Raw genomic sequence first — 14228 nt, 5'->3', positions numbered from 1 at the left:
GGACCGAACTCTCTTATCTGTCTCCCTCTTCCAAATCCTGGTGGCGTCTGGTAAAATCTGTTTCTGGTGTTTGTTCCCCCTCCATCCCCTCCCTCACCTTAAATGGCCACACGGCTGACTCTGCACGTGAAAAAGCCGAATGCCTCAACTCTGTGTTTGCCTCTAAATCTTGTGTCCCAAACCCATCCCTCTCTGTACCCACCGAACCCAGTCGTACCCAGCTGCTCCTGGACTCTGTGTCCTTTCCTCCTGACAAGGTGGAAAAGTGTCTGTCAACCCTCGACTCTGATTCTGCAACTGGACCTGACGGCATCAGCCCACGGGTCCTAAAATCATGTTCTTCCGCTCTTTCACTCCCTCTCTCTGTTCTCTTCACCCTCTCTTTTGCTCAAGGTCATCTTCCATCTGCTTGGAAATCTGCCAACATCACCGCTTTGCACAAAAAAGGTGCAAAAACAGATCCCAGCAACTACAGAACAATCAGCCTTCTCCCAATTATCAGCAAGGTCATGGAATCCATCATTGCTTCAGATATGAAATCTTTCCTCTTCTCCAATGGCTTGATCTCTGATCATCAATTTGGTTTCAGACCTGGACACTCCACTCTGGACATGCTGCTTCTGCTTTCTCAACAATGGATGGAGGTCCTCAATGCCAAACAGGAAATTATAGCAGTCTCCCTTGACATATCACGTGCCTTCGATACAGTCTGGCACCCCGCTCTGCTCACCAAACTCTCCTCTTTTGGTATCCATGGAAATCTCCACGCATGGCTGGCGGACTTCCTCTCTAGTCGTAGTCAACGTGTGGCCCTGAATGGGTTTCTCTCATCTCCTCCTCCTGTTCAGGCTGGAGTTCCCCAAGGCAGTGTTCTGGGCCCTGTGCTTTTTCTGGTCTTCATCAATGATCTCTCTGACTCTCTTGAAAATCCTCTCTATCTCTTTGCTGACGACTCTACTCTCTGTCGCTCCATTCTTCATCCCTCAGATCGGCAGTCTGCAGCCTCCTCACTCTCTGCAGACCTAGACAAAATCACAGACTGGGCAAACAAGTGGAACATGTCTTTCAATCCTGACAAATCTCACACTCTTACGATGTCTCTCCGAAAAGACCGACTGGACAACCCTCCCATCCACTTTCTGAATAATCCTCTCCAAGAAGTTCTGTCACTCAAGCTTTTGGGTCTCACTATCTGCCATGATCTTTCCTGGAAAAACCACATTTCAAATCTGGCCTCCAAAGCCAGTCGCCGACTGGGCATCCTCCGTCGTGCGAAGTCCTTCCTTGGCACACCTGAGCTCCTCACCACATACAAGGCTTTCATCCGCAGCTCAATGGAATACTGCTCTCCCCTCTGGGCTGGTGCTCCTGCCTCACACCTAGCTCGCCTTCGCGCTGTTGAAACCAAAGCATTCAGAATCATTGGAATCTCCCGCGATGAAGCTAACTCCAAGGGCCTCTCACTCACTCACCGCAGGCAGGTTGGTGGTCTTTCCGTCTTCTACCGACTCCTCTCTGGCCTTGCCCCCCCAGCTCTCTCTGGGCTCTGTCCCGCAAATAATCCTACAGGTCGCACAAGATCTGCCTGCAACCCTCTTTTGGTTAAACTGCCAAAATCAAGACTCTCTGCTCACCTTCACTCCTTCATTCCTCTTTTCTCCCGCCTCTGGAACAAACTCCCTCACTCTCTTCAATCCCACTCCACCCTCCAAGTCTTTAAAACAGCTGTTCCCCCACCATCTCTTATCTTCCCCCATCCAAAACCTTGATCTTTTCTACCCCCGCTAATTTCACCCCAATCCCTCTTTTTGAAATACCAACTTCTGTCCTGGAAGTCCTTGGTGTCCTTGTGCTTTATACTTCTCCCTCCCCCCCTCCCCCCACCTTCCCATGCCTCCTCCCCCCGGGCCCTCTCCCTTCCACACATCTCCCTGCTTTCGGATGTTGTGTTTGTGTGCTTCCCCTTTTCTCCCCATCTTGTCTTCCGCTCCCTCTTTTTGTGTATTTTGTTTGTCTGGTCGATTTGTTTGTGAAGTAAATGTTAGCTCTTTCACGAGCCTCGATTCAGTATACCAAAAAAAAAAAAAAAAAAAAAAAACTCCCCCCTTGCCCTTCCCCTCCAAATCTCCCCCCTTGCCCCTACCCTCCTAAACTCCCCCCTTGCCCCTCCCCTCCTAAACTCCCCCCTTTCCCCTCCCATTCAAAACTGCCCCCCAACCCCTCCCCTTCTAATCTCCCCCCCAACCATCCCTCCCAAATTCTCCCTCCTCCCACCTCCTCCTAAAAGCTGCCTCCTCCCCACTTCGTCTCCCTTCCATCTCATACCTCCACCTCCACCAACCTTCAACTTTCCTCTGCCCCCCCCTCAAACAACCCCTCACTGTGCCTCATCCCATCACCATCAAACCTTTCGTCCTCCTCATCATTCCCTCTCTTGTAACTCTTCTGTAATCCCTGACACACTATCAACTGCTCTCCCTACATCCCCCTCTCATCCTTCATCTGACCCTACCCCTCCCCTCCCCTGTCCTGCACCCGATGCTCCCCCTCTCTCCTCATTAACGGTATGGACCTCAAACATCCGGGGCCTTCGCTCAAACCTGATTGATCTCTTCATACAGGTTGCTTCTGACAATCCAGACTTGATCTGCTTAACAGAAACTTTCCTCCTTCAAGATGTCGCTGATTCCTTAATATCTCTTCCTGGTTACTCCCTCCTCCGGTATGATAGACCTGAGCCTCGTCCTGGTGGTGGGGTTGCTATCTTTATCAAAAACTCTTTTCCTCACTCTCCTTGCACTGCCCTCTCTCCACCCCACCCCCAGGAGTACCCTCTGGCTACGGCTTCCTCTCCGCTCCCACCTTTTGTTCATATGTGTTCTGTACCGTCCTCCAAACAGTGATGACTCCATTTACATTTTGCTGTCTGACAACATGGACCAACTTCTATCAACTCATCCAAACTCTCTCTTCCTCATATGTGGCGACTTAAACTGTCATCATGCCAGCTGGCTGGGTGTGCGTTCCTCTCTCACCAGCCATGGCACCTCAGCAAAGGACTTCTGCGACTCATTGGGACTGACACAATCTGTCAATTTCCCGGCCCGTATCTCAGTCAATGGAGTATCTTCTCTTCTAGACTTGTTTATGACAAACTTCCCTGCAAATGTCTGCTACTCTTCTTCTGCTCCAATCGGTTCTTCTGATCATGTGCTTGTTAAAGTGGATATCTCTCTGAACATTCTCAGGGAGCCTCCTCAGCGTCGGTGAGTCTGGCATTTCACTCAGGCCAACTGGCACGGTCTTCAAGCAGCCATCAATCATCTGGACTGGTCTCCCATCTCTACCGCCTCTGACATCAACTTATCCTGGGAATTCTTCCAAAGTAAATTGCTCTCTCTCTCATGCACAGATTTATCCCATCTCATCTTCAGTTGTCATACCCTTCCTCCCGTCCATGGAACACGGAATCTTGTGGTGAGGCTGTTGCCCAGAAACAACTTGCCTTCGTCTCCTGAAAAGCAAATCCAATGGAAGGAAATCTCATTTCCTTTCACAAAGCCTGAAACAAGTGTGTATCCACCCTCAGGAGTGCCAGGAAGCACTATCTCACCACACTCAAGACTCTCAAACCTGTCTCCTTCCTCCAAATCCTGGTGGTGTCTGGTCAAATCCGTTTCTGGTGTTTGTTCCCCCTCCATCCCCTCCCTCACCTCAAATGGCTACACAGTTGACAACCGCACGTGACAAAGCCGAATGCCTCAACTCTGTGTTTGCCTCAAAATCTTGTGTCCCACACCCATCTCTCTCTGTTCCCACCTTACCCAGTCCAACCCAACTGCTCCAAGACTCTGTGTCCTTCTCTCCTGACAAGGTAGATAAGTTTTTGTCAAACCTCGACTCTGATTCTGCAACTGGACCAGACGGCATTAGCCCACGGGTCCTAAAATCCTGCTCTGCCGCTCTATCTTTACCTCTCTCTGTTCTTTTCACCCTCTCTTTTGCTCAAGGTCATCTGCCAGCATCTTGGAAATCAGCAAACCTTACTGCTTTACACAAAAAATGTGCAAAAACAGATCCTTGCAACTACAGACCAATCGGCCTGCTCCCAATTATCAGCAAAGTCATGGAATCCATCATTGCTTCAGATATCAAATCCTTCCTCTTCTCTAAAGGCTTGATCTCCGATCATCAATTTGGATTCAGACCAGGTCATTCTACTCTGGACATGTTGCTTCTGCTGTCTCAACAATGGATGGAGGTCCTCAATGCCAAAGAGGAAATCAGAGCTGTCTCACTTGACATATCACATGCCTTCGATACGGTCTGGCACCCAGCTCTGCTCACCAAACTCTCCTCCTATGGTATCCATGGAAATCTCCACGCTTGGCTTGCGGACTTCCTCTCTGGTTGTAGTCAACATGTGGCCCTGAATGGATTTCTCTCATCGCCCTTCCTATTCTGGCTGGAGTTCTCCAAGGTAGTGTTCTGGGCCTTGTGCTTTTTCTGGTCTTCATCAATGATCTCTCCGACTCTCTGGAAAATCCACTCTATCTCTTTGCTGATGACTCCACTCTCTGCCGCTCCATTCCTCATCCCTCAGATCGGCAGTCTGCAGCCTCCTCACTCTCTGCAGACCTGGACAAAATCACAGACTGGTCAAACAAGTGGAACATGTCTTTCAAGCCTGACAAATCTCACACTCTTACTATGTCTCTCCAAAAAGACAGAGTGGAAAACCCTCCCATCTACTTTCTCAACAATCCTCTCCAAGAAGTTCTGTGTGTTGTTAGGGTTAGGGTTAGGCAAGCTTTTGGGTCTCACTATCTGCCATGATCTTTCTTGGGAAAACAACATTTCCAAGCTGGCCTCCAAAGCCAGTCGCCGACTGGGCCCCCTCCGTCATGTGACATCCTTCCGTGGCACACCTGAGCTCCTCACCACATACAAGGCTTTCATCTGCAGTTCAATGGAATACTGTTCCCCCCTCTGGGCCGGTGCTCCTGCCTCACACCTAGCTCGGCTTCATGCTGTTGAAACCAAAGCTTTCAGAATCATTTGGAATCTCCTGCGATGAAGCTATCTCCGAGGGCCTTTCACTCACTCACTCACCGCAGGCAGGTTGGTGGTCTTTCTTTCTTCTACTGACTCCTCTCCGGCCTTGCTCCCCCAGCTCTTTCTGTGCTCTGTCTCTCAAATATTCCAACAGGTCGCACAAGATCTGCCAGCAACCATCTTATGGTTAAACTGCCAAAATCTAGGCTCTCTGCTCACCTTCACTCTTTCATTCCCCTTTTCTCCCGCCTCTGGAACAAACTCCCTCACTCTCTTCAATCCCACTCCTCCCTCCATGTCTTTAAAACAGCTGTTCACCACCATCTCTTATCTTCCCCCATCCAAAACCTTGATCATTTCAACCCCCGCTAATTCACCCCAGATACACTTTTTCGAAATTCCAACTTCTTTCCTGGAAGTCCTTGCAGTGTCCATATGTTTTATACCTCTCCCACCCCCCCCCCCCCAAGCCCTCTCCCTCCCACAGTTCTCGTGATGTCCCTGCTCTCAAATGTTGTGTTAGTGTCCTTCCCCCTCTCACCCCATCTTGTCTACCGCTCCCCTATTTTGTGTTTTATGTGTCGGTTTGTGTCGGTTTGACTTTTTGTGTGATTAATGTTAGCTCTTTCACGAGCCTCGATCTTGTATACAAAAAAACAAAAACAAACAAAAAAAAAAGCCAAGGCATATTTGAATCTGCCGAAACAAAATGGTGTGCAAGAACCCAGCGATGTGACAGAGGGCTGATCAAGAGGGCGCACCGTTATTTTGGTCGGGCTTTTTTTTTGCCTTTTCTTTTTTGTGATGAGTACCCACTAAATGTGTACCGTGTAGCAACACCTGGTGATGGTGGCAGAGTGTATTACAATTTTCTTTTTTTACCTGGGCAACAACGAGGTTATGAAGCACTCTTTGCATGGGTAAAAAATGTTCTCCTTCTCATCCCCCCCTTCCCCAAAACGGAGGGGCCTGTAAAAGCCACTCCCCAACCCCCCCCCCCCCTCCTCCTTCCACTTTGTCTGGAGGAGCAACATAGGCTATTTGGGGGTGTGGGGGACTGGGAGAGGGGCCCAAAAGGATGTATGTGTAGTATATCTTTCCCCTCCCACTCCACGCACCTCTCGCACCCCTCCCCCTTCCACCCCCCCCCCGCCCCCTCCACTCCCTTCCTCACCCTTCCCTCTCCTGCCTCCTCCTTCCCCCTCCTCACCCCCACCCCCCACAGGCAATACCGGGTACTCCTGCTAGTAGATATTGAAATATTAAAAATGTCTTTAATTAAGAGTAGGTGAGTTATCGCCGGCATGGTGAACAAATGCCCAAATCAGCTTTATGCCCAAATCATGCCCTTTATGCTTCATTCATGCACAAAACCCTTTATGCCAATTATGCTTCATTCCTGCCCAAGAACCCTTTATGCCCTTCATGCTTGACTAGTATAAATCCCGTCAAAAATGCCGCGTGAGCATGCCAAAGTCTGAAGTCTGGGCCTAGTATAGTGTCAGGTGTGGTTATATATCATCTTCATTTATTAGACATCATACAGACGTAAATGAACACTTGTTTTGGTCTGCGCGCATTGCACATTACGTGCAGCAAATTTCACCTCCCTGTGCCTTGGATTTATTGTGATTACAAAAATACCGCTTCTGTACACCGACCTTGAGGCTGTTTGCAAGCTACCGTTGACAATTCCAAAAGGCATAATTACTCTTCTTTTGGGTCTTCAGAGTCCTTGGAGTCTTTTGTGTCCTTGGGGTCTTTTGTGTCCATGGGGTATTTTGTGTCCTTGGGGTCTTTTGTTTCCTCTGGGTCATTTGGGTCTTCATGGTCTTTTGGTTAATTTGAGTCTTTTGGATCCTTTATGTATTTTGGGTCATTTGAGTCTTTTGAGTTTTCTGAATCTTTAGGGTCATTAGGTCTTTTAGGTCCTCTGGGTCTTTGGGGTATTTAAGGGTCTTTGGGGGTATTTTGGGTATTCGGGGTCTTTTTGGTCTTCTGGGTCTTTTCGATCTTTCTGGTCTTTGGGTTTTTTGGGGGGTCTTTGGGGTATTTGGGATATTTGGGCTGGTGTAACAGGCCTGGTGTTGGTTTAGCGGATAGGGTGCCCGCTTGGTATCCCAGGATCCTGGGTTCGAATCCTGGTCGATCGCTGAATTAACGCCAGGGGGGTTGACTCAGCCTGTCATCCTTCCGAGCTCGGCAAATTGAGTACCAGCTCACTGGTAATTCCCTGTGTGTGTCGCAAGAGGCGCCCAACAGGGTTGGCGGCAGGAAGGGCATCCGGCCGTAAAACATTGCTTCAAAAAGGGGACCACGGTGCCCGAAAAAGGCCAAGCCCTGTTCTGTGGGGGAAAAATGGCCTCTGAAGGTGGTTCAGTAACAGGGATCTTTTGGGTCCTTGTGTCATTTTGGCCTTCGGAGTCTTTTCAGTCTTCAGGGTATTTTCGATCTTTTTGGTCTTAGTGATCTTTAAGAGTCTTTGGGATATTTTGGTTATTTTCAGTCTTCAGGGTCTTTGGGGTATTTTGGGTCTTTTGGATCTTTCACATTCTTCAAGGTCTTTTGGGTCTTTTTTGTATTTTGGGTGTTTGGGGTCTTTTGAGTCTTTGGGGTATGTTGGGTCTTCAGAACCCTTGGAGGTCTTCTGTGTCCTTAGGGTCTTTTGTATCCTCGAAGTCTTTTGGGTCTTCAGGATATTTTGGGTTTTGGGGTCGTTTGGGTCTTTGGGTCTTTCTTTGGGATCTGTTGGGTCTTTCTTTGGGATATTTTGGGTCTTTTGTATCTTTTGGGTCTTCAGGGTCCTTTCAATATTTTGGGTCTTCAGGGTATTTTGGGTCTTTGGGGTCTTTAAGGGTATTTGGTGGTATTTTGGGTCTTCATTGTCTTTTGGGTCTTTAACAGTCTTCAGGGTATTTTGGGTTTTCAGGCTGCTTTTGGTCTTCGGGGTATTTTGGGTGTTTGGGGTCCATTGTGTCTTCTTGGTATTTTGGGTCTTTGGGGTATTTTTGGTATTCGGGGTATTTTGGATCTTCAGAGTGTTTGGAGTTTTTCTCATTCCTTGGGGGTCTTTTGGGTCCTCTGTACCATTTGGGTCTAACAGTCTTCAGGGTCTTTTGGGTCTTCAGGGTCTTTTGGGTCTTCGGTGTATTTTGGATGTTTGGGGTCCATTGGATCTTCAGGGTCTTTTTTGTCTTTGGGGTCTTTTGGGGTATTTTGAATCTTCAGAGTCATTGGAGGTCTTCTGAGTCCATGGGGTCTTTTGAGTCTTCAGGGTCCATTGGTTCTTCATGGTCTTTTCAATCGTTTGGGTCTTCAGTGTATTTTGGGTCTTGAGTCCTTGAGTCCTTGAGGTCTTCTGGGTCCTATGGGTCTTCTGGGTCTTCATGGTCTTATGTGTCTTCAACAGTCTACAGGGTATTTTGGGTGTTTGAGGTCCATTGTGTTTTCTGGGTCCTTGGGGTCTTTTTGTTCCTCAGAGTCTGTTACGTATTTTAACCTGTGGACACAGTCATGTTCAAAGATTGCCCATTAACCCCCCCCCCCCCCCCACCCCACTCAAATCCCCGCTAAAGCACTACTCAAAGCCTTTCAAACATACCCTCATGATGAAAGACAGACAGACAGACAGACACACACACACACACACACACACACACACACACACACACACACACACACTGTGTTTTATATGGTAGATTCCTGCCCAGAAACCCTTTATACTTCATTCCTGCCCAGAAACCCTTTATACTTCATTCCTGCCCAGAAACCCTTTATACTTCATTCCTGCCCAAAAACCCTTTATGTCCTTTATGCTCGATTCCTGGCCAAAAATCCGTTATGTCTTTTATGCTTGATTACTGCCAAAAAATCCTTTATCCCTGCCGAAAAACCCTTTATGTCCTTTATGCTTGATTCCTGCCAAAAAACCCTTTATGCCCTTTATGCTTCATTACTGCCCAAAAACCCTTTATGTTTGATTCCTGCCCAAAAATCCGTTATGTCCTTTATGCTTCATTCCTGCCCAAAAACTCTTTATGCCCTTTATGCTTGATTCCTGCCCAAAACCCCCTTTATGTTTGATTCCTGCCCAAAAACCCTTTATGTCCTTTATGCTTCATTCCTGCCCAAAAACCCTTTATGTTTGATTCCTGCCCAAAAATCCGTTATGTCCTTTATGCTTCATTCCTGCCCAAAAACTCTTTATGCCCTTTATGCTTGATTCCTGCCCAAAACCCCTTTATGTTTGATTCCTGCCCAAAAACCCTTTATGTTTGATTCCTGCCCAAAAATCCGTTATGTCCTTTATGCTTCATTCCTGCCCAAAAACTCTTTATGCCCTTTATGCTTGATTCCTGCCCAAAACCCCCTTTATGTTTGATTCCTGCCCAAAAACCCTTTATGTCCTTTATGCTTCATTCCTGCCCAAAAACCCTTTATGTCCTTTATGCTTCATTCCTGCCCAAAAACCCTTTATGTCCTTTATGCTTCATTCCTGCCCAAAAACCCTTTATGTCCTTTATACTTCATTCCTGCCCAAAAACCCTTTATGTTTGATTCCTGCCCAAAAACCCTTTATGTTTGATTCCTGCCCAAAAACCCTTTATGTTTGATTCCTGCCCAAAAACCCTTTATGTCCTTTATGCTTCATTCCTGCCCAAAAAACGCTTTATGTCCTTTATACTTCATTCCTGCCCAAAAACCCTTTATGCTTCATTCCTGCCCAAAAACCCTTTATGTTTGATTCCTGCCCAAAAACCCTTTATGTTTGATTCCTGCCCAAAAACCCTTTATGTCCTTTATGCTTCATTCCTGCCCAAAAACCCTTTATGCTTCATTCCTGCCCAAAAACCTTTATGCTTCATTCCTGCCCAAAAACCCTTTATGCTTCATTCCTGCCCAAAAACCCTTTATGTCCTTTATACTTCATTCCTGCCCAAAAACCCTTTATGCTTCATTCCTGCCCAAAAACCCTTTATGCTTCATTCCTGCCCAAAAACCCTTTATGCTTCATTCCTGCCCAAAAACCCTTTATGCTTCATTCCTGCCCAAAAACCCTTTATGCTTCATTCCTGCCCAAAAACCCTTTATGTCCTTTATACTTCATTCCTGCCCAAAAACCCTTTATGCTTCATTCCTGCCCAAAAACCCTTTATGTTTGATTCCTGCCCAATCCCCCTTTATGTCCTTTATGCTTCATTCCTGCCCAAAAACCCTTTATACTTCATTCCTGCCCAAAAAACCCTTTATGTTTGATTCCTGCCCAAAAACCCTTTATGTCCTTTATGCTTCATTTCTGCCCAAAAACCCTTTATGCTTCATTCCTGCCCAAATCAGCTTCATGAGAACTTAAAGCCTGGTCAGCTGGTTCGTGAAAGCTTGGGTCTCCTATCCCCAGAAGAAAGTGGATATATAGTCAGATTCACTATGTTTTTTCGTTCAAAATCATGGTAGATTAGCAAACCTATACATTTTTGGAAACGTTATTACATGGAAAATCTGAAAATCAATGTTTACATTTGCCAATTCCGACCAATTCCATTCGACCAATTCGACCAATCGACCAATTCCATTCGACCATTCGACCAATCGCTTCGATCGACCATTCGACCATTCGACCATTCGATCGATTCGATTCGACCATTCGACCAATCGCTTCGATCGACCATTCGACCAATCGACCATTCGACCAATTCGATTTGCCAATCAATTTGACCGACCTTTGCTTGTGTGGAACGGACTGTGAAAACGTTGCGGACTATATTGTCGGATACGCCACACGGGACGGTGATGGCGAACTCTAAATGGCATATTCTGTAATCGTGTATGTTTGATGCCATTGACTGCCTGTGTATATTTTGTCATTGACTGCTTGTGTAGATGTGAAGTTATACCGACTGCATGTGTATGTATGATTTTGCTGAACTGCCTGTGTATGTTTGGTGATATGAATTATTGTGACACATTTTGATGTTATTAACTGCCTGTACAAAATGATAACATGTATTTGATTATGCAACTTATCGCAAATATAAACAGTATTTTGCAATTCAAAACCTTTGATTCGTGCCTTACCATTCCCCATAGCACTAATTTGATACTTTCATTGGATTCCTTGTCCCTGAAAATATAGGTTTAGTATATTTTAAAAAGTTTTTAGGGTAATTAGAGGCAGAAATAGAACAAAATATGTATTTTACAGTGGCCATTTTGAAAATCCAAAATGTCCGCCATACAGGTATCTCTCCAAATGTAAACATTGATTTTTAGTTTCCTTATGCTATAACCTTTCCAAAAATGTATAGGTTTGCTAATCTACCATGATTTTGAACGAAATATAATTTATTGACATAGTGAACCTGACTAATAATTGAGGCCATCAAAATGTGTGTGTGTGTGTGTACAGTGTGTGTGGTGTGTGTGTACAGTGTGTGTGTACAGTGTGTGTGTGTGTGTGTGTGTGTGTGTGTACAGTGTGTGTGTGTGTGTGTGTGTACAGTGTGTGTGTGTACAGTGTGTGTGTGTGTGTGTGTGTGTGTGTGTGTGTGTGTGTGTGTGTGTGTGTGTGTGTGTGTGTGTGTGTGTGTGTGTGTGTGTGTGTGTGTGTGTGTGTGTGTGTGTGTGTACAGTGTGTGTGTATATATATATATACATACACATGTGTGTGATGTAAATGAAATGATTATGATTTATTTTATTTGTAGGAGAAAAACCACACAAGTGCGGTGTGTGTGGTAAAGCCTTCAGTCAAAGTTCCAACCTCATCACACACAGCCGGAAGCACACGGGCTACAAACCCTTCGTGTGCTCTCTGTGTGCACGTGGCTTTCAGAGGAAGGTCGACCTCCGGCGGCATCGTGAGACCTTGCACGATCTCAAGTGACCCGATGCAGCAGGAAGCAGAGACCTGGCTCCAGGAGAGGACGGTGCATGGACCTCGAGGCCTGTGTGTGTGGTCGTTGCCATTGAGATGGAAGTTTGGGCTTGCTGTGGAAACGTTCGGGAAGTTTGTGAGAGACGAGGACATTGTGACCGTTTGAATATTTTTACATTATTTCAATTGGACAGCACGAGGATTCATAAAAAGCTTCTTTCCATCCATCTTCGCTAGATTAGGCCGAGTTTAGCTGAAACGTTACCAATCCATTGGTGTTTGTCAATGTTGTACCTGTTATGGATTATTATCTCGATCACACAGGGTCTGTTGTCTATAATGAGCCAACATTGTGCCAATTAGGAAAAATCTTTGTTGGGACGAACACTACTTAGTTAACATTGAGCGCAGTTAACTAGTTGGTTAACATTCAGTGAAGTATCTAGTTGGTTAACATTGAGTGCAGTTAACTAGTTGGTTAAGGCTGAGGGCACTTAACTAGTTCGTAAACATTGAGCGCAGTTAACTAGTTGGTTAACATTCAGTGAAGTATCTAGTTGGTTAACATTGAGTGCAGTTAACTAGTTGGTTAAGGCTGAGGGCACTTAACTAGTTCGTAAACATTGAGGGCAGTTAACTAGTTCGTAAACATTGAGCGCAGTTAACTAGTTGGTTAAATCTGAGGGCAGTTAACTATTTGGTTAAGGCTGAGGGCAGTTAACGAGTTCGTAAACATTGAGCGCAGTTAACTAGTTCGTAAACATTGAGGGCAGTTAACTAGTTAAAGCTGAGGGATGTTAACTAGTTCGTAAACATTGCGCGCAGTTAACTAGTTCGTAAACATTGAGCGCAGTTAACTAGTTCGTAAACATTGAGCGCAGTTAACTAGTTGGTTAAGGCTGAGGGCAGTTAACTAGTTCGTAAACATTGGGCGCAGTTAACGAGTTCGTAAACATTGAGCGCAGTTAACGAGTTCGTAAACATTGAGGTCAGTTAACTAGTTCGTAAACATTGAGCGCAGTTAACTAGTTGGTTAACATTCAGTGAAGTATCTAGTTGGTTAACATTGAGTGCAGTTAACTAGTTGGTTAAGGCTGAGGGCAGTTAACTAGTTCGTAAACATTGAGTGCAGTTAACGAGTTAACATTGAGTGCAGTTAACTAGTTGGTTAATATTGTCTTTGTAAATTGGAAATGCGAAGTTGGAATTGCTGTGCATAAATGCAGGAACTCAGAATAATTTACGAGAAATAACCAAGTTTGTCTGTTTGTTTGTTGGTTTAAAGCGAGAGGAGTGAAGGGACAATGGAAAAGGGATGCTCGGAATATCGGGATGTTGAAAATGGCAACATATTTGCCTACATAATAAATAGATGAGCTGAGCCAGAGTAAACGCAACAGGTGCTGAACAAAGCAGGTTTCTCTGCTTGTGTAGTTTCTCATTTGTCATTCGTCTCTGCTTTGTCAATTTCCGCCAGCAGTGTCTGCACACCTCGGTGAGTGTCGACTGGCATTTACCTACACGCACCGTGCATACTATGTACGGACTACGGTACGTATCAATCGTACCGGTACGGTACTTGATTCGACCCAATAAGATTAATCTGCAGCAAAATCCTTGGCCTACATCAATTCACGGCACACCCTTGCCATACAAAACAAATGCGATATCACGTTCGTACTGCTCATAACTGTAGTTCTGCATACAACATGTAACGCATTGAACGCAGTTCGTTAGACATGTCGGTGTAGTGAGCTGAATTGTTCTCGATCGTCCAGTACCACAGAAAGTGCAGTTTAAAATGTGAATTCCAAAATTGAATATTAATGAAGCCGTAGGAAGGCTCCTTTCACTATATACCATTTGCTACTTGAATGTGCTGTTCATTTAATTAATTACAACATGTGTTTCATACTTTCATTTAATTATTTATATGCGTTTTGCAGTTACCGGTATTGATTGTGTCGTTCTCTCAAAGGGCTCCGCGCAATGAGGTACATATAGTACATACTTTTGTAACTGTGACGTGTTTAGCATGTTTTATTTCTCATTGACTACCGTACCTTTTAAAATAAACTATAAGCATCCATCCGTTTGTCTCACCTTAAACCATCGCTTGTATGTATTTGTACAGATCTCAAGGGAAATTTACAACAGCATTTATAATTAATTTTTTAAAAATCGATAATGACAACTTTGAGGTGTGTGTGTGTGTGTGTGTGTGTGTGTGTGTGTGTGTGTGTGTGTGTATGTGTGTGTGTGTGTGTGTGTGTGTGTGTGTGTGTGTGTGTGTGTGTGT

The 14228-nt window shown here is 45.4% G+C and overlaps 1 protein-coding gene across 2 annotated transcripts in view; it reads left to right on the top strand.

Annotated features, from left to right (window-relative positions):
• Nucleotides 1–14020, top strand: part of LOC137418319 (zinc finger protein Gfi-1b) — an 83834-nt gene extending 69814 nt beyond the window's left edge. The window contains exons 5-6 of one of the 2 annotated variants that reach the window (XR_013621290.1): nucleotides 11760–12362; nucleotides 12475–14020. Coding sequence is in view for 1 of the 2 variants with exons in the window: in XM_068104359.2 (XP_067960460.2) it covers nucleotides 11760–11938 (179 nt within the window). In the remaining variant the exon portion in view is untranslated. Of the gene's footprint in view, nucleotides 1–11759 lie in introns of both variants that reach the window. The other variant, XM_068104359.2, reaches the window with a different exon arrangement.
• Nucleotides 14021–14228: the final 208 nt, after the last annotated feature.

Source organism: Myxine glutinosa, chromosome 13 (assembly GCF_964187855.1).
Source record: "Myxine glutinosa chromosome 13, kmMyxGlut1.1, whole genome shotgun sequence".
Classification (NCBI taxonomy): Eukaryota; Metazoa; Chordata; class Myxini; order Myxiniformes; family Myxinidae; genus Myxine; species Myxine glutinosa.
This window is presented reverse-complemented; position numbering and strand designations above follow the sequence as displayed.